The sequence below is a fragment of the Theobroma cacao genome, chromosome 4 (assembly GCF_000208745.1).
Source record: "Theobroma cacao cultivar B97-61/B2 chromosome 4, Criollo_cocoa_genome_V2, whole genome shotgun sequence".
Taxonomy (NCBI): Eukaryota; Viridiplantae; Streptophyta; class Magnoliopsida; order Malvales; family Malvaceae; genus Theobroma; species Theobroma cacao.
This window is the reverse complement of record NC_030853.1, coordinates 859,738-880,959: the sequence shown is the minus strand read 5'-3', so window position 1 is coordinate 880,959 and position 21,222 is coordinate 859,738. Positions and strand designations below refer to the sequence as shown.

At 35.6% G+C, this 21,222-nt stretch overlaps 2 protein-coding genes and 1 long non-coding RNA gene across 3 annotated transcripts; 1 reads left to right on the top strand and 2 right to left on the bottom strand.

Annotated features, from left to right (window-relative positions):
- Positions 163-2,135, bottom strand: LOC108661507. The gene is made up of 3 exons (XR_001927311.1): positions 1,920-2,135; positions 1,752-1,839; positions 163-382 (listed from the first exon to the last, which is right to left on the bottom strand). It is a non-coding gene; the product is annotated as an uncharacterized LOC108661507 (long non-coding RNA).
- LOC18600805 (DExH-box ATP-dependent RNA helicase DExH17) lies at positions 8,399-15,909 on the top strand. The gene is made up of 27 exons (XM_018118632.1): positions 8,399-8,466; positions 8,668-8,851; positions 9,082-9,243; positions 9,397-9,634; positions 9,754-9,790; positions 9,879-9,925; positions 10,027-10,064; positions 10,216-10,237; positions 10,363-10,575; positions 10,656-10,812; positions 10,925-10,976; positions 11,341-11,412; positions 11,528-11,577; positions 11,703-11,820; positions 11,899-11,962; positions 12,043-12,126; positions 12,217-12,342; positions 12,434-12,630; positions 12,741-12,929; positions 13,041-13,292; positions 13,377-13,426; positions 13,681-13,698; positions 14,050-14,129; positions 14,223-14,424; positions 14,542-14,579; positions 14,672-15,013; positions 15,098-15,909. The coding sequence occupies exons 1-27, from the start codon at positions 8,399-8,401 to the stop codon at positions 15,697-15,699; spliced, it is 3,702 nt and encodes a 1,233-aa protein (XP_017974121.1). The 3' UTR covers positions 15,700-15,909.
- On the bottom strand, positions 16,997-20,477 carry LOC18600804 (cysteine-rich receptor-like protein kinase 42). Its single transcript, XM_007031478.2, has 6 exons — positions 19,575-20,477; positions 19,280-19,384; positions 18,791-19,141; positions 18,397-18,634; positions 18,104-18,248; positions 16,997-17,999 (listed from the first exon to the last, which is right to left on the bottom strand). Exons 1-6 carry the CDS (start codon positions 20,368-20,370, stop codon positions 17,637-17,639), a joined length of 1,998 nt encoding a protein of 665 aa, XP_007031540.2. The 5' UTR covers positions 20,371-20,477; the 3' UTR covers positions 16,997-17,636.

Below are 21,222 nucleotides of genomic sequence, written 5' to 3'. Positions count from 1 at the left end.
TAAAGAACTTGCCTTCAAGTTCGCTAGGGTCCATGACTAACGCATGGGCCCAATAGGTCTAGCCCATTAGGCCCAAGCAAGTCTTTCTATGTAAACCCGTTAGTAGTCCATCTATTACTTCTTTTTTTTTAAGATTTAAGACTCGTGATTTCTAATAACAATCTCTTCAAATTTAAATCGTGAAAATCAAGTACATACAAAGTTCACAACAAATCTCACAATTTACATTAAACCATCACATATAAACATACAACCGACCCTTGACAACCAGCAGAGTGACTCTGGGCATGGGTGCTATCATTGAGAGTTGTAGTGAACCTACCGAAAGATGAATAGGAGGGAGCACCTCGACCTAGGATCCAACTATCTTCGATCCTGAAAACTAAAACATGAAGTTGAAAAGAATGAGTCTAAACTCAGTGAGTGAACATAAGAAGGGAATAAGCAAATGATACGAAAGATTTTTTAGAAAACACGATGCACTTGTATTGAAACCATGCAATTTGTATATCATAAACAAAACTAGATGGCATACTGTTTTTCAACTTATTTTGAAAACATTTAAGAATATCAACTTTCAATATACAATTCAATCACATTACATTTTCTAAAAATCTTTACTTTACAAGATAGGTGCACATGCGTGTAAAAATTCACGTATACATTATGTATATATAAATATATAGATAATTCAAACATAAACCAAGGTCATCCCCACATTAGTCACCATGGCTCCACACCTACACCCGCCAACCTCAACTCAGCTCATGTGCACTCCCACACCGCACATAGCTAACATCCTCATGTGCACTCCCACACCACACATGGCATTTATCATCATCATATGCTCTCCCACACTGCACATGGCATATATCATCGGCGTGTGCTCTCCCACACCACACGCTATCGGCACTGTCATGTGCACTCTCACACCGCACACGCATGATTATAATTATCATTCAACATTACATTTAAATGCATAACACACATAACAACATGTAACAAGAATCTTTGCATAACAATGCATCACATGCCACAAATCAATTGGCAATTCAACATAATATTTCAAATACGTAATTCGTCACATTATACGTTTAAAAACGTAGAAGTATCACTTGTGAAAAGCTTGTTCCCGTGCATAAATTTGAAAAGAGTCAACCAAGGATATTCTAGCATTTCATTCAACACATATGCGTTTGTTCAAAACCTTTTAAATGCAAGTTCACTCACCTTACGATAGCGAGGTACTATATCGTTATTAATTCGGAGGTATATCTAACTATTTCCAATTTTCGATCGCTCATTATTTCCACCGGCACACCACCACAGTATATTATCTTTATTTTTGTACTTTCTAGCAACAATTCAAATTCAATATCTTTAATGTATATCATTTCTACTTCTTTTTTGCATTCAATTGTGAATCTTTATTCAACTAACTTATATCTTGACACATTTTTACCAAAGTTACCTTTATCCTTTGCTTGCGTAATTCTTTAGATTATAAATACCGGTAACTTATTTATGACTCCAGCACATATGTTAATCTTTTCTAAGGATATTTATCAAGTTCAACCATAATTTCCACACCAATAATCTAGCATATGGCAGCAACTATAAATTTACTTCCATCAAGCATTTTCTAAATCCACATGCACCACAATTTACTTTTACATGCTGCCACAAGCATAACAATCAATACGTATCTCATTTTTCCTTTCTACTTGTGATTTAGAGGTTAAAACGCTTACCACCACTTAATCTAGCTCAAAATCACCACGCATTTTAAGATTCTTTCACATGCATGCCTCGAGTTCCTTGGATCTTTATTGATCATTGCTACCACAAACAAAACCTCACATCATAATTGGTTCAAACTACATGCTTTCAAACAAAACATCAATTTCTACCTTCCTTACCTTGAAATCCTCAACAATGGTGTGTGGGTGGGGAGGAAAACCTCTTGGTTTTCTCTTTTCTCTTTTAAGGCCGAGCCTTCTCCGAGCTTTTCTCTTCCTTTTTCCTTTCTTCTTTCTTCCTTTCTCTCTCTTAAGGTTTAGTTGGGATGAAAAATGAGGTTGAAAGTTGTGGGTTGGGTGAATAAAGGGGTAGGAGAATGGAAAAGTAAGAAAGAAGAAAAAAACTTGATTTTTATGATGAAGAAAGGAAAATGGCGTGGGAGGAAGAAGATGGAGAAGAAAATGTCTTTTGGAAAAGATAAGGATCAACCATGGATAAGGAAGAAAAGAGTCAAAGCTTCTTTTGGAAGCTTTGACGAAGTTCATGGAAAAATTATCGTTTTGCCCTCCAAGTTTCTCCATTTTTATAGTTAGTCCTCTGAACAATCTTTCAATTCCAATTTCATTCTATTTTTCTTCCTTTACATGTGTGCAAACAAAATATAAAGTTTACACTTCAATGCGGTATCACCATAATATTTAAATATATACTTACCATCGCTAGCTTTATTTAATAAAGACACGTGAGCCCCACTAACGTCGTTTTTCTCCAAAATTCTCTCATTCTTCTTCTCCCCCACTTAGATTGACCATATACTCCTCCTTCATAACTAATTTCGACATCAAATAAAATATTAATATTTTAATATTATTTTATTTCAAGATTTTCCTCTTATCTCCTTGGAACTCAAAATGTCTTATTATGCCCTGATTCACTTTCGAACCACTTTTTATCTCACTAATTCATCCTCAATAAAAATATTATTATTTAATTATTGTTTAATTATTATTTTTTCGCGTGCGAAATATTTTACTCTAGAATATTCCTTTTACCCACCACTGCTCTTTGACACTTAAATCCACATCAATTAGCTATTCGTTTTATCGATACGGTTATGTTGACTACTATACGGGGATACGGGGTATCACAGGAGTAGTCAAACTCGACATTGGTACCTTTGGCTGTACTTGAGTATCTGCTTCGGAGTGAGACTCCGTGGTTTGGGGGGAGGATGCTGTAGAAGATGCGACATAGGAAGTCGACTAGTCGAAAGGCCAGTGCTATTGGCCTATCATTGATAGCCTTCCTTCATCTTCTTCTTCAACTTAACCATGTTTGTCCAATAAGAAAAGAAAATGTACAACTATTAATATAACTATAAAAAAAGTAATATGCATATAAACATTAATTTAACTATGAATAAATAAATATATGACATGATAAATATAATGAATGAGCTTCATATAGTTTTAATGTCAAAGTGCAAAGAATACATTCATACATTTTTTTTTACAAAACAAAAAACATTAAGCAATCATCATCTGAAAAAGCAAACTCATTTTCTTCGTTCTTATCTTCATCATCATCGATATCATTTTCATTTTCTTCGTTTGATTTTTCCTCTATCTCGTCATATTCTCCTTTTGCTTCATCATCTTCTTCATTATGTTCAACATCCACAAACATATTAAGCTCTTCATATTCACCACTAACAAGAATTGTATTATTGTCAAGGTCAATCGACGTATGATCAAATTGTGAATTGAAGGAAACTCCATTTTCTTAATACACCACTTCGTTAAGGTTGATCATTTTTCCATCATTTTTTTTATTGGGGGAAGGAGATTCGAACTTTGCTCTTTAAACGAGAAAATGATGCATCAACCAATGAGCCAAATACTCAGGTGCTCGTTTTTTTATCACTTTGCTCATTATACGTAATGGGAAATCGACTTTGAGCCTTTATTTTGAACATTGCCCACCAATCATGTCGATATCTTTTGTTTAATGGATATGGAGTGTAGAACACTTGAGTTCCTTGTTCGGCTAAAACAAAAGGCTCATTGCTAGCTAGAATTGAGTTGTGTCTAATTTTGACCAACTCATGAACAATATCTACTCGAAGACCTTTGTCAATATCAAACCAATGGAATTTGAACAATATGACTAGGTTGTTGACACCAAAGTATTCCAACTCAATGATATCGACCAACAATCCATAAAAGTCACGATTGTAATCATTATAACAATTTTCCTTGATACCGACATCATTGTTCATCGTTTTACGATTGTGACCATAATCCAATGTGTGAAACTTGTATCCATTGATGTAATAACCTTTGAAACACCTTGCCATACGACTAATACTGTAAGACATGTCAACAACACAAGAATCAATTTGACTCGCATGTTGGGTGACTTGCGAAAAGTTACATGGCTTTCAATTATTTGAAGTATTAAGTTAAAAAAATCAAATAGACTTATAAAAGATAACTTACATATTCTTTAAAACCAATGACGAAATAATGCATCATGAACTTTTTCCAATTCCTTCTCAGAAATACCGTACTGTTATCTTTTAACCATATCATCGAACATCCTAGAGATAGAAAGAACATAAATCATGAATTACTACCATTCTCTATTCACAATTTTCTAAATTATTGGTTAAACTTATACTTACTCAATGTACAGTAATATCTCATCGCAATTCATTAGTACATATAGTTCGGCAACGTAGAACTCATCCTTCTCTAAGTATTGACGTTTCTCGAATTATTCTAAAGGTTGACAAGGATAAGTGAAAATTGATAGACAACCGGTTGCATCAACTTCTTCGCTGTGGTCATTTCGTGGGACCAAGTTCACTCTTGTTGGGATTGCAAGGTTAAGCTATATCGAACAAAACGATGATATTTCGTCAATGATATATACTTCACAAATGGATCTTTCCATGGATGCTCGATTTTTCACCCTTTTTTTAGATGATGTAAAAACCTAAAAATCAACATTTGTTTTTAGATTCCAATTGTCAAATTGATAGAAAACTTTAATTACATGTGTGGCTCATAATTCCTTTTGAACGGATACATCCATCGATAATAGACCAATCCTCCAACCTTACCTTCGTATGGCAAGTGGATTAGCAAATGATCCATTGAGTTAAAAAAATTGAGGGAAAAATCTTTTTTAATTTGTAAATGGTTTTCACAATATTTTCTTCCCATGCATTGTTATGCTCAACATAAATCACGAAAGAAATGTGAGATCTCAACAACTGCATTCCAGATAGTGTGAGGAACTATATCATGCAAGGCAATTGAGAGCAAACATTGTAAGAAAACGTGACAATCATGACTTTTCATCCCATAAAATTTGCATTCTTACTCATTCACACACTTTGCTATGTTAAAGGTCAAACCATTTGGTAATTGTAATTGTTTCACCCAAAACTCACACAACTTTTCGTTGCTTTTTAGTCAAAGTGTATGAGGCTTTCAGTTTAAGAAGTTTACCATTATTTGCAATTAAGTGCAATTCCAACTACCTATAACACACCTCTAAATCACGAAAAGCCTTGATATTGTCTTTTATCTTTTTCAGAACATCCATCATCGTGTTGAATATATTGTCAAATAGTTACATTCAATATGCATCACATCCAAGTTGTGACAAATAAGATATGTCTGCCAATACGGTAACTCCCAAAATATATTTTTCTTAACTCAATTATTGGTTTGACTGAAACCCGGTAGCTTCTGGTCTCCCACTTTTGTCTCACTCGCAATATTTAAAATTGACTCCAATCATTCCAAGATCATCGAGGAATTGGAGGGTCTCGTTCAACACATTTTTTAAATTTATCTCTTTGGTGACTAAAAGGATGATCCTTTAGTAAAAATGCCGATGACAATAAAAAAAACAAGGCTTCTTCCCTTACTCTAAGAAGAAACTTATTCCATGTTCCATGCAATATGGACATGATAAATGTCCATGAGTGCTCATTTGGAGAATATATCATATGCAGGGAAGTCATTAGTGGTCCACAAAAGTGCTATTTGTAGAAAAAAATTTTGGCGAGTAAAGGCCTCGTACGTGACCACCCCTTCGTCTTAAAGAACTTTTAACTCATCTATTGGAGGTCAGAGAAACACATCAATGTTATGTGCTGGACTTTTCTTCCCAAGGATGACCATATTAAGAAAGATGTCAAATTACATTACGCACATCCATAGAAGTAAGTTATAGATGATGAGCATTACTGGCCAAACAGAATACGGTTTTGTTGTTGGCCCGAATGAACTAAAACCATTTGAATATAAATCGAATGTAACATTGCGAGGCTTAAAGGTAAAAAACTAATGGGTGCAATTAAAATGTTGCCAAACCTCTCTATTAACAGGATCCCTTAGCACTTCATCATTAGATTGGTGTGTGGCATGCCATGTCATATGTTTTGTAGTTTGACTTGACATATATAGCCTCCGCAATCCTAGTGTTAGTGGAAAGTGTCGCAAAATCTTATAAAGAAAATTTTTTTGCCTTTCCCCCGTGATTTATTCGGTTTATATTGAGGATGACCATAACATGGACAGTAAGACAACTCGAAATATTCATTATAAAATAACATGCAATTATTCTTATATGCATGAATTTTCTAATAGCCAAGTCCAAGTTCTTTCATGCGTGTCTTCATTTTATAAAAGTTTTTCGATAATAATTTATTTGATGGCAACATCTCCTTCACTAGATGCATTGGACAATTAAAGTATGCCTCACTCATATTAAACTCTAACTTCACATTCAGTAATTGGGACATAGTTGACAATTTTGTGTGCTTATCGCATCCGACACACAAAATTGAATTGGCTTTATTTAACAACGAAAAAAAGATTACAACGTTCGGACTTGGACTTTTAGGAAAGACCAGTTCCTTTCAAGTCTCATTATTGAACTAAAACTCTAGTCCTAAAGCATCCATAACGATTTTAGCATATAGATTTTATACTATGACTTCATTAACAACTTCGTTCTGGTCACCAACAAAATGTGCTGATGATTAGTTGGCATGGAATGATATGCCATGTGCATCTCATATTATATATGCACCGATAAACATTTTACAAAATAGGTGTTCTCGAATCTTTTTAGCAATTTATGTATGTTTTTTTAATGTATTATTTTATAAATTTAACGAATTACTAATTTATCACATTAATCTCAAGTTGAGATCAATAAAAATTATTATTTAATTAAGATTATTAATTTATAGAGGTTGTACATTACTTAATATGTTTTATTAAAAGAGAAATTTTTTTTATTTAAAAAATACAAATTAAGTTGAATAAAAAAAGTCGGTAAACACAGCTTAAAAGCAGGCGGCATGTAGATTGGACTCCCGCCAAAACGGACCTTTTCCAATTATAAATATCCAAGCGAACTCATTTCTATCTTCTTTTCTCCGTTCACTTTCTCTGAAAAAGCTGCAAAGGCTATGAATCTCAGCTTTCAGGTGAATCGATCTAGTGATTCAAAGAATCATACGATTTTTTAGTAATCACAATTGAAATTTATACAGATTTTTGTGTTAAAAATAAAGTTAGCTAGTCCTTGCAACCAAAGAAAATTCATCTCGAATTCGCTCATCATATTCATCAGTTGCAAGAACTAGCTAATTCTTCATAGCTCGGAGATTTCACGATCGAGCGGCAATAGAGATTGTTCTGGGTGATTTGGATTTGAAACGAAAATTACAGTTCAATCGATCAAACTATGTACAAAGAATTATAGACTTTAGCGAGTCTTTGTTTTCTACTTTGCATTTTTTTTATTGCTCTTCAGCGGTTCTTCTTCTCTAGAGGTTTTACAATAATTTGCTCTATGATTTGCATTGTTTTTCGTATTTTATTGAGATTTGAATATAAAATGAAGAATTAAAATATTTAACGACTATCCGCTTTCTTCTTAGCGTTTTTTAACTGACATTTCGAGAGGTTTAAGAATTAAACTAAGAGATCTTTCGAAACTCATTTCTCTGGAAGTTTTACGATAATTTGAGCTTATTTTCACTAGTTTCTGTGAAAAAAATGAAGAATTAGAGTGTTTAATGAGTATCTATGTTTTTCAATCGAGATTTCGAGAGATTTGAGTTTTAAATTCGGAGATCTTTAGCAGTTCATTATATATAGAAATTTCTTTGTAAATTTGCGGCATTTGTGAAGGAATCATCTTAGCTTCGTTAAAATACTACAGAATTTGAAGCATTTTTATATAAATTCTTTCCAGTTTAATTTTCTATCATAAGCTGTTATTATCGTCTCATGAAAGATATATTTGAATATCTTGTTGCTATTTGTTTGATTTGAAATCTGAATCCAACAAAAAAATAAAGCTACAAATTGTTTGAATTTAGTGTAATATTTTTCTTGTTCATTGAACTGTATTATCGAAGTGCATTTAATCTCGATATTATTCCAATAATTAGAGTCTCGGTTCCAGGAGCTTTGCATGATATTTACTGTTTTGTCCCTTTCCATTTGAAAAATATGCTTAATCTTGACAATTTATATGAAGATTCACAAGAATGGCATTTATATTAGCTGGTATTTATTTATTTTCATTTTTGTTTGCCTCAGATTGTTAATAAGAGAGTTTGATCATGGATTCATGTTCACTGAAATCCGTGTTCGATTTGCCAGCACTTTTCCGTTCAATTTTTAGTTTCAGGTAAATATACTTTAACTTGAGATTTTTCAAGTTGACATGGAAATTAGGCGTTTGTCAGTAACATATTATGGATTTTAGCTTCATTCTGATTATATAAAGTGTTTATAATTATAATTAAATAGAAATTTTATCATTTTTTTCTGAAACAAATCCATAATTCCATATGGTGGTACTTTTTATTTGCATTTGTTATGCTCGCAGGTACTTTAATTCACTGCAGAGTGAATGCTTCCCTGTTTGTTTCCTCTCCGATGTAAACATGGTTATTTCAGCTCCTACTGGAAGTGGGAAAACTGTGCTCTTTGAGCTCTGCATTTTGAGGCTTCTGTCAAGGTTTATCACTGGGGATGGAAGGTTTGTCCATATAAAGGGAACACTAAAAACAGTAAGTCTTGAGCACTCATGCCAGTATTAAGTTTGAAGACACTTGAATTATTACTTTAGTAAATGCAGACAAGCGCCTTTTTCTCATGCTTTTCTGCCCAATGCATGATATATTAATGTTAGGCTAGAAGCATATTGAATGTTTCTATATAGGAGCACTTTGTCATTGCTTCTTATTTCTAGTTTGGATTTTGTATTGCTTATTATTTCTAGTTTGGATTTGGTCTAAAGATCTACATAGCCCCATCTAAAGCTTTAGTACAAGAGAAGCTGCGTGATTGGAATCAGAAGTTTGGTTCACTGGGGATAAATTGCCTGGAGTTGACAGGTGATAACGAATCTTATAGCATAAGGAATATTCAAGAAGCGGATATTATTGTAACGACTCCTGAGGTGAGTACATATACATGTCATACCAAACGATAAACATAGCCACGAATTTAGTCACATGCACTAATCTAGATTTGCAATTATGCAAATTCCTTTAATATACATGTTGCACTGCATGATTACATGACTGAATGTTTTTCATTTTCTTTTATATAGAAATTTGATGCTGTTACCCGGTACCGCATAAAGGATGGAGGCTTGAGCTTCTTCAGTGATATAGCACTTCTGCTTATTGATGAAGTTCACCTACTGAATGATCTGCGTGGGGCAGCTTTGGAGGCAATAGTTAGCAGAATAAAAATGCTTGCTCGCAACCCGGAAATGAAATCAAGTCCTCTGGCATCTGTTCGGTTTTTAGCTGTGTCAGCCACTATTCCAAATATTGAGGACCTTGGTAAATTTTCCTCTCATATTTACTAGAGAGTTAATCCAATTTTATTTTAACTTTTACTTTCAAAAGATGGATAGTGATTGAACTGTAATCACATACACACTGCATAATAACAAGCACAGCTGAATGGCTTGAGGTCCCTGTCCAAGGAATCAAAAGGTAATTTATGCTATGATGTGATGGCTGTACTTTCTTCTCTTAGTTGCAGTTGAATTTTATGTCCTTCAACTTTCTAATGTATTAACAGGTTTGGAGAAGAAATGAGGCCTGTAAAGTTGACCACTAAAGTTTTTGGTATGCCTTTTCATTTTAGATGTTCCATTCTCAAAATTATCTTTTCAAAGTTGTCTCCCTCAAGTGCATTTCTTTGACCAAAGCAAACACCTTTCTTGCAGGGTATGCCGCTGCCAAAAATGACTTCCTATTCGAAAAGGCAAGTAATTGTGTCTGGATTATTAAGTCTTACACTTTCTTTATTGTAAGAATTTTATATATTGAAAGGGCAAATAACAGAACGTAAATATTTAGTTAACAAGTTCAAATTCATCTAATATTAGTGATTGTTTCTATTTGTCATCATCCAGCGCCTCCAAAACTATATTTTTGGTAAGATTCAACTTCTGGACTAATGTCTTATTGAATGCTTTTTTAACTGTTTCCGTTTTATATGCTGAAATAATTATATATGATAAAAGAGCATAAATACCATTTTTGGTCGGAACTAATTGCAGATATTCTAATGCAATTTTCAAGGGGAAAATCTGCTCTAGTTTTTTGCTCAACTAGAAAAGGAGCACAAGAAGCAGCACAACGCCTCTCCCAGACAGTAATGACCTTAGGTTATTCAAATCCATTTATTAGAAGTCATGAACAACAGGAAAGGCTAAGAGAGGCTTCCCTGTCATGCAGTGACAAACAAATGCAATCTTATATTCTTTATGGAGGTATAGGGTGAATTTATTCTGATATGACACTCATTATTGGAAATTATATGTCAAGTTAATGTGAGATACTATGTTTGCAGTTGGTTATCATAATGGTGGGCTTAGTCTTAAGGATCGTAATCTCATTGAAAGTCTTTTTCTTAGTGGTGATGTCCAAGTTCTGTGCACCACAAATACTCTTGCCCATGGAATCAACCTACCAGCTCATACAGTTGTAATTAAGTCAACACAACATTTGTATGCCAAACTGTTTTTCTGAAGTCAACTACTTATTATCTTTATCGTTTTCTCTTATACGAAGGAAAGAGCATCTATTGTATCTAATGCTTCAAAACTTCAATTTATTCAGCAACAAGGAAAAAGGTCTTTACATGGAATATGATCGGTCAATGGTACTACAGGTGTGCCACTATATGTTTCTTCAGTAGTTTCCAGTCCCTTTCAAAGATATAAATCACTAGAATTTCTGTATTCCTCTACCTTTAAAGATATAAATTACTTGAATTTTTGGAACATTTATGTTTTTTGAGAAAACTAGTACTTCTACATGGAGCTGCTCATCTCTATCCCCATTGTATGTGGAAGGCATGAGCTGTTATAAATAAGTAGACATGTTTTGTGGATGGTCATTCAAAATTGTCCATATTCACTGTCGCTTGACTGAAGAGAGAAAGAAGAATGTATCTGGTCGTATCTGCATTTCATGTCCATATTTCTCAATTTACATGCATATGTATATAATTAAATTAGTTGCTTGTTCTCCAGATGTGTGGGAGAGCAGGTCGGCCACCATTTGATGAGACGGGGATGGTGGTAATCATGACTAGAAGAGAAACAGTAATCTAACACTGTCCTTTGTTCCTCTTCCCTAGCATATTTCTTTTACGGCCACTAATTTAGCCTACTTGATTCTTGCTAATTTTGTCTTTTATGATATCATGCATGATCTCAGGTCCATTTATATGAGAATCTCTTGAATGGATGTGAAATGGTAGAATCACAGTATGTTCACAACTTCTAAAAGCCATAATAGAGTTGTTATTCTCGAGTTTTTCATGACTCATGCATTCTATGAAAGTTACGCATATCTTCTAATTGTGTGCTTCACATTTTTGTTACCAATGTAGGTTGCTCTCATGTCTGACAGAACACTTAACTGCAGAAATAGTTCAACTGACCATCTCTGATATCACAAAGGCAATTGAGTGGATGAAGTGCTCATACTTATATGTGAGAATGAAAAAGGCATGTATATGGCCATTTTTTGAAGGATATAAAATGCCTTCTTTTGATTGCATTCTGACACTTTGAATGCACAATCAGAATCCTGAGAATTATGCAGTTAGAAAAGGGATTCCAAGAGATCGAATAGAGAAGCATATGCAAGGTGTACTTCTTTCCCTGTTGATTTATCGAGTTTTTTTTTTTTCTGACATCACATTGCTCATCAATGCCCTCTAATGTCAGAGATTTGTGTTAAAAATGTTAATGAGCTATCATACCACCAAATGATTCAGACTGATGAAGATGGTTTCGTATTGAAGCCACAAGGTATGCTGAAATTGTTAATTAATATCTCTTAGCTTTCCTTAAGTATAAACATATCACTAATTCCTACCCTCCTGTTTTCATTGTTTTTAGAGCCAGGTAGATTGATGACAAAGTACTATCTGAAATTTAACACCATGAAACACATTATGCAAGCTCAACCTAGCTATAGTTTAGAAGATGTACTACAGATTATATCCTGTGCTGTGGAGATTGCTTGTATGCATACCCATCTAGTAATAGTTATTGTTTGTACTTGTTCTTCTAAAGGAACTGTAAGATTGATGCAGTAATTTGCTGAAAAATGAAGGGATACAGCTCAGACGCAGTGAGAAGAAACTTTTGAATGACATAAATGCCGATAAAGATGGCCGCCTCCGGTTTCATGTCAGTGGTGATAAAGGGAAACGGAAAAAGCGCATTCAAACAAGAGAAGAGAAGATATTTGTGTTGGCAAATGACTGCTTAACCGGGGATCCTTTGGTTCATGATTTATCTATGACCCAGGTATCATGACTTCAGTTATTTTCGTACTTTGATTATGGTTAAAACTTTTTCTAGAAGAATTACTCTTAAAGTTGAACTGATGAAATAATGAATTGCTGTGTTTGCTTTAGGATGCAAATTCAATATGCTCAAATGGGTGTAGGATTGCTAAGTGTATGAAAGAGTATTTTATATACAAAAAGAACTATAAAGGAGCCCTCAACTCGTCGCTTCTAGCAAAGTCATTATATCAAAAACTCTGGGATGACAGTCCTTACTTGCTGAAACAATTACCTGGCATTGGAATGGTGACAGCGAAGGTTTTCTTTGATGAGAATTTGTTTGATTGATGTAATTAGATTTATTGTTTCTAAATACTTGGTTGGTTCAATTTTATCTCATTATACTCCCTCCACTAATGCTTTGTTCAGGCACTGCATTCAATGGGAATTAAATCATTTGAGACACTAGCTGAAGCTGATCCAAGGAGGATAGAGTTGGTTACTGGGCGAAAATATCCTTTTGGAAATCATATCAAGGAGTCTCTAACGTCATTGCCACCTAAAGTTGACATTAAGATTGAGGAGAGTGAATGCCAGAGGCAAGGAAAGTCCAAGTTAGCAGTAACATTGACGAGGTTATCACAAGGTGTCCAATCAACTAAGCGACACTATGCTGATATGGTATGTTATCCGGAATGTTTCTTCATACCTTCGTGATTAGCGTCAATGGAATATAAATGTTGTACTAAACATTTTCTCTTACAGATTGTTGCTTCAGAAGAAGAAAACCTGATCCTTTTTCATGAGAAGATAAGGTGCAGTTAACATTTGTTTATATTCAATGTTTGTATACCATCTATTGGACCATTATACCAATGTTTTTCCGTCAAACAGATTTGTTATTTACTCAAATATTTTAGTAAAATAAGACTGGAACACTTTTTATTCTCCTGTATGGAATTGGTTATCCGAAACAGTGACACTTGATATAGTGCTTAATTCTAGATCCTATCTCTGCTTCTTTCTTCCTTATATTACTTTCTAACTCCATCTTACTTGGCTTCAGCAGAATGGATGACTTTTTAAGGTATGCAAACTTCTTCTCAGACTCCTTATGTTGTAAAGATCAGCCCGATAATGTGTTGAAACAGGCTTTTGCCATATGAAACAGATTTATAGGTTTAGAATGGATGAGGAAGGAAATAAGTGCCCTTATAAGAACGTTTTGTTGCAATCATTTTTATGTAATTTGCAATTATGGCATTTCAAAATGACAGAACCAATGGCATTGGTACTTGATCGACTTCATGAATGAATTAGCTCAATTTGCTAGGTCTTTAGTTGCTCAACCATCATCTGCTTGGTTCAGAATATTTGGTTAGCCACTTGTTTTCCTTATCTTGCCTTTTGAGGCAGAGGTGGTTGTTCATCCTTGCAGCCCCTATAGCACGACTATCCTCGTGGCAAACCCCCTGGGAAAGATGACTGTAAAGGCTGATCTTATATTTGAAGAACACAGTTAAGCTTCTGCTTGTCTAATTTCTACAACTTTTATACACACTGGGCATAAATTCCAGAGTTATGACTCATTTTGCTGTATTATTCATGCAGTTGGCGTTGATCTCCATGAAAAACTTCTGCTGGTTAACGAGAGCAATTCATATGCGAATAATAAACGTGCAAAGGAGCAGCCTCAGTTTTTTGCTCCACCTGAGGAAGTTTATGTTGTGGAAGATGACAATGCAGCCACAAATCAAACTTTGGCTCAAGAACCTCCTGATTCAATTGAATCTAAAAGGGAAAGCTCTTTAATGTGAGAAACAGAGGATTCATCTGGATTTCAAATAGCCCATTTTAGTTTTGATCCATTGGGGCTTGAAGGGGTTTGTCTTTATATCATATATCTGATATTAATTCTTTTCAATTGCAGGCCCAGTTTCAACCTCTTGGATGAAGAATTGGGAGAAGGTATACCTTATGGCATAATGCTATGCTTTTCATTAGATGTCCTGGTATCTTTTTGCCTTTTCACCCACCATTTCTACCTCCAATGGCTGCAGGAGAGCCTGCTGCTGAAACTGAAAAAGACGATTGCGAAATCACCATTGGGCATACAATATTTGACCATATACGTGAAAAAGCCAAGAGCTTCCCTCTGTTGACTCCATCAAACAGTGCCTATCCCCCAACATCTGGTGGCTTAATTCTGACAAGCAAGCGCTCTCGCGACCAGCCCCCGGAAGAAATGGAGAGAAGCAAAACTCATCAACATATTGTGCTCGATCCTTCTCCAGAATCCAGAGAGCCAGAACAGAACGTCCATGGTATCAACAGCTACATGACCAGAAAGTATCATATAAATTCTGGGAGCTCAGTTACCATTGATCTCACGGATGAGTCAGGTACACATTTGACCAAAGCATTGTTCGTAAAATCATCATTGTTTGCTTCTGGTATGGTGTTAAATGTTACTTCTATCATTCAAGGTGATCTTCCATCTGAACCTGAAGTCCTCTCGTTCAAAACGTTGACTGAAGAAACAATATTTGATCACATACGGAAAAAATCCAGGAATTTTCCTGTGCTCAATACGCTAAATCCCATTGAGTCCGATTCTTTCTTTCGGACAGATGAATACTTCGCAGTGAATCAGCGAGGGTTTTGCAATGCTACTTCAAGAACATCAAATGATTCGAATTCCAGCAATGTTGTCAGGGATGCAATGGTCATTTCAGAGCTGGAACCTGGGGAAGTCAACATAGACGTGTGTGAGACCAAAGCCGGCACAAAGGCGAAAAACAATGTATTCCATGGAAGTTCCAGTGGAGCAAATGGAAAATCAGCAGTTTCTCCCAAAGTTTCAAGCACCAACGCTGGTATATCATCTATTAAAATGCTGACCTTTGATATTTCAATGGTGAAGAACAGCAAGCGGCTAGCAGACCTTGGAAGCTGTATCGAGGATGGTTCGAAAGAACTGCGATCTCCAATCGAATCCAAAAGGCCCTGCTGCTCAGTGGCGTCCACAGGCAAAGTCAGTGAAGTAGATTCATTCCTTGGCTTTCAGAGTGTCTTTTCATTTCTCTGATTTACGTGGACGTGTCTGCCAAGAAGACTTTCATTTCTATTTTACTGTCCAACGACCAGTTACCAGAGGTATGTCTTCTTTTTGTTTTTACTTAGCCGTCTATTTAGTTGCTGAGAAAGCGTAGCAAAAAATTTTCTAGGGTTCTGATTAGTAGTTCTGTTCAGTTCTGAAGATTAAGTTTGAGAAAGATTACCATGTAGGGTGATGATTTTCAAAGATTTAGCAAATTGATAAAAAAAAAATGGTGCAACAAAATTCAAACAAGTTTTCCCTAAGGGGAAAACACACTATCAATTAAAAGCAATTAATGATTAATGAGCTTTAGAATTATGCAGTGAATCTGTAGAAATGAACCAAATTTCTTTAATTAATTTGGATTGAGAGAAAAGGGGACCAAGCAGACCTATTGGGTTAGGGAACAAAATTTCAAGCAGCAAATGCGTAGGCTGAATAGGTTTCATCAGCTTAGGGAAATGGTGGCCAAAAGCAACTTTTATGTGTCACAGATTCAGACAAGACAAGTTAAGATCATATCACAAGCATTCTTTTCCTTTTTCTTTGACTTTTTTCTTTTTGGTACTGAAGCAAGAAAATCAGTTAGCAAATCAGAAATTAGTTCAAGGAAAGTTATCAAAAGTCAAAATAGCCGGATAAAGAAAAGCCCACAGGAAGGCCTAAATTTCAAAATAAGCGACCACCATTTAAACCAGGAGAAAATAAAATTATCCTAGAATTTTTAAACCTTTGATAATGAACGGTGCTAAGTTCCAATAATGCTCAATAATGGAAAGTTGCTTGTCGAGTTAGTAAAATTGACTTAAATTCGAAAATGTACTCGATTTGATTGAGTTTGATTCGATTAGAAAAAATTAAAACGATTTAAACTTATTCAATTCAAACCGAAATTTTTAAATTTAGATGTTTAAAAAATTAATCTAAAATTACTTTAATTAGAATACTCTATCAAAATCTAATTTGATTTAATTTTAAAAAGTTAATAATTTGAACTTAAAATAATTTAAACTCGAATGATTTAAATTTAAATAACTTGAATAATAAATTAAAATGATTCAAATCTGAAATAATTAGATATGATTTAAATTCAAAATAATTTGAATCCAAAATAACCTGCTTTAGAAAAAGTTAAATTTTTCTTCAACGTGAAATAACCAAACCGACCAATCAAATTGCCACCAGTACACATTACCTACTTCTCGATATAATTAACCATTTATGAAGGGAGATGGGTGTGAATCTCAAATATAGATAATCAATGCCTAAATAAGTACAATGAATGTTTCGGGTGACATGTTTTCATGTACATTATGTAACCACGTGGACTGGTGGGAGAATCAAAAAAATTATCTAGCCACGTGGATAACAACAAAGTCGACATGCCACGTGGTAAGTATATGACCGTGTCACATCAAATATTTAATTTTAAGCCCCATCTGTTTATTTGCTCTGAAAAGGCCATATGATAAGAGCATTAAATAACATCCTAATCATCCACTGGATAGAGTGAGGTGGCTCTAGTCGTTTGTAAATCAATTGACAGAAAATAGAAAGAACTGCATCCATCTATGGAGGCAAATGGGTCCCCAGCAACTACCCCTACTTACTCTTTTAACTTTTGGATTCCTCGAAGAATGTTTTTGTGTGAGAAGAAGTTGAAAAAAATATTAAACATGAAAGCTAAAAGACAAAGCTATGGTCTCACAAGCTCTGCGGAAAAATTGATATGCCAATGCATAGATATCTACTCTCATTGCTCAATGTTTTGTCTCCTACTATGTTGTGGCATTTGTGGACTCTCGGCTGATTGAAACTTCAATGGGCATTGCTGCTTTGTACCCCAAAAGAATTATGCCAGAGACCTTCCCCTAAACCCTTCATAACTAGATGAGTCCTGGGATTTCAACTGGCTTCTGCATCAATCATTGGCTTCTTGATGCCTCATCTGAACTGAGAGTCCTAGAAGGCTCGGAGGATGTACCTGAGTCTTGAATTTTTCTCACTGCGTTTGTTGTGAAACTGTCTGTGCTGTTGGACCTTGTGGAGCTTGTTGGATCTAGCACACTAGCATTCAAGAAAGGAGGCTGGTTGGGTGAAGGAATTTCACAATCTTTATCTGTCAGCATCTGAACTACTTGTGCCATTGATGGTCTTAAGGAAACTGAAGCTTGTGTGCACAATAGTCCAATTTGAAGCACATTGGGGGCTTCTTTTGCTGAAGTATCATCTTTTATGCTATAGTCCACAGCTTCAGCCAATCTATTTGATCTGTAAAGTGCCCAAACCTGAGGTTGAAAATCCCCTATCAGAATTCTCATTTCATTTCTAACTGATTTAACAGCAAGAGAAAGTAGCAATATGCCGAATGAACAATGATTTAGGAGCTTACTGTTTGTAGAAGGGAACCAGAGTCCTTTGTGAAGGTTGTATTCCTTTTACCACATACAATCTCAAGAGCTAGCACCCCAAAACTGTAAACATCTGCTTTCTCTGTGAGTTGTCCTCGAACAAGGTACTCTGGAGCCATGTATCCACTGCATCAACAGCAGTTCATATGAAGTTCTGTCATGTAGTACTGCTCAAACTATGAACCAATGTCATGCTGATGAAATGCATTTGATTCTAATGAATAGCAGTATGAAAAACCAATCAGACAATCAGATAGATCTTCTCTAAACTTACAGTGTTCCAGCAACCCCAGTGCTAAGATGACTTTTGTCTGTAGCTAAACATCGTACGAGTCCAAAATCAGCAATCTTGGGGTTGAGATTCTCATCTAAAAGAACATTGCTGCTTTTAATGTCCCTGTGGATTAGCCTTACGTGAGACCCTCCTCCATGAAGATGTGCTAGACCCTCAGCTGTTCCAACAATGATATCAAACCGCTGCTTCCACTTTACAAGGTTTGTTTTCTTCTCATCTGCGTATGAAAGTAAAATCATCAACACCTCGGAAGTAGGCTACAGAGAGCAGAATGGAATGGCAATAGAAAAATTTAGGCTGTAATTAATCAGAAGAATCATGTTTTTACTAAGAAAAAAGACATACTAAATCATGTAAAGGGAAAACAATTTACCAAAAATGAACTGATCGAGGCTCTTGTTTGGTACATACTCATAAACCAGGAGACTCTCAGGGCCCTCAATGCTACAACCCAGAAGCTTCACCAGATTCTTGTGTTGAATTCTGCTGATTAAGTTTACCTCATTAAAAAAGTCATCTACCCATTGCCTGGTATTGTATATCAATCTCTTCACAGCTACAGTCTTCCCATTTGGAAGAATCCCCATGAATACAGAACCAGTTCCTCCTTGGCCTAGCTTCCTTGAAAGACTAAAGTAATCGGTTGCCTTCTCAAGGGTTTCATACTTGAACTTCAAACCTGATTTGTCAAAGCTTTTGGAAATCTGGCCGAGGTTTTTGAGCTCTAGGCAATGCAATAGAGAGTAATAGATAAGAGGAGGCTAATGCTTTATGCAAAAATTGATGCTAAAGAGATTTGAGATGAATGAAAACAGCTAGAATTATCACTGCACATAGTGAAGATTACTCAGAGTGATTGTACCTTCTTTCCTCTTTGACAATCTTGCATAAGTAGCGTAAGCTGCTGAAAGAGAGACCATCAAGAATGCAGCTATTGATGAGACAATTGCTACTATGACTGCAATTTCTGAAGTCCCTCGAAAAGGTGAAATACATTCAATACAACAAGGAGAGAAGAAAAGAGGTGAACGGAGTTTAGAACTCATACAAGGGAAAAATCCAAAATCTACTCTAAAACAGCCAAAGAGGAAACAGTGAACAAATAACCTAACTAGAACTTTTTGGAAGTTGTTGGAAAAGGATTATGGCAGACTTACCATGATCATGCTTTGCTTCTCCCTCTTTACTATAAAACTTATCGGTCGAGTACCTTATATAACACCCAGTATTCATCCCTCTCCCTTCCTCCTTTGGCACGCAGCCTCTCACCGCCTTTGCCGCCTTCTCCAGGCACTCTCTGCACCCTTCAGCAGGAACACTCTTCCAACACTGTGCCAATGCATACACACCATTCATACCCACCGTCCCAAATCCTCCATTTCTCAAAGCAATCCTAGTCATATTCCCAACTGCATAATCAACACTCCTACCAAATAAATTCACCCTCTTACTATCTCCATCAAACACTGTTGCTTCATCAGGGCTGCAACTGACATTATCCAAACTAGATGAGACAGACTCTTGATAAAAGCTGTAATTATCGTAACGCAAGAAGCAGCCATCAAGAAAGATTCGACCTGAGACAGAAGGAAGGCAACGTGGAAGCGTAGTCCTTGCGGCTGCATAGCAAAGAAGGCAATCAGTTTGTGAGAGGTCTTGATGGCACTGAGCCAATACATACATTGGAGATGTAGAGTTGAGGTGGTAAGAAGCAAAGTGGCTATTGTTGATCGCTTGTGACAAGCCTCGCATCGCTTCAGAAAAGTTTGGAATTAAGTTGGTCCCATTTGGTGGCCTGGAATGGCCACACAAAAGGCCAGCGTTTGAGATCCTTGGATCAGAGAAGGAGCTGGAGAGCAACAAAGGGAAGACTAACAAGAAAACCCATCTCCAGTATGGTTGTTTAGAGGCTGAGAACTGCATGGGAATCAACTTTAGCCTTCTCTCTTTCATCTTTTTCTCTCTTCTTTTGTGGGTGTTTAACTTAGTTGCAGTTTCAGGGAAACGCAGAAGTATGCAGAAGAAGCAGGAATATGAAAAGAATACTGCTAAAGTAGGCTGTTGCCGGCTTGCTCCTGTCAAGTCTTTACAGCCGACAAGGGAGCTTTCAAGTCTAAGCACAGTTTTCTACCCTATGGCTTTTTTTACTTTTCTCTTGTTCTGTCTCTATCACCCTGTGGAAGACAGATTGATCCATTCGGTATAGTATAACCAGTTATGGTTAAGGTAAGTGCGTTGATAAATTGACCTTAAATTATTCTAATCAACAAGTCTAACATGGCAAACATTTCAAATTCCACTCCAATTTTTGCTTGGGTGGAAAACTCAAATCCGATTTCTTTGAATCAAAATCATATGCATTTATCATTTAAGTTCAAAATTAGATACAATTTAATACCTTATATCTAATGAAATGATACACCAATGAAGTGAAATTTGCTTCACTTTTCTTGCCCTCTAAGCTGAAGAAAACATGGAATCAATCAAGACACGGCAAATTATCATTTCTTTTTGGGGGGTTTTAGACTTTTTCTTCAAAATTTAGGTAAAGAGGAGCACACAGCTCACCAGGCAACACAAGTCTAATCCACTTTCTAAGAATTCAATAGATTGCTAATAACTTGACTCCCCTGTCCTCCACTGTTTTTGCTTTGTAGGTGGGTGGTTTCTATGCCATAAAAGTCCCCAATTCTTGGGGAATACGTGTTGATCCATCGAAAGGTATACATTTCTTTTTCTTTTTCTTTTTCTTTATTCAAAAAACACAAAAGACTTTCGTCTCTCTTTAATCATTGACTTCCAGAA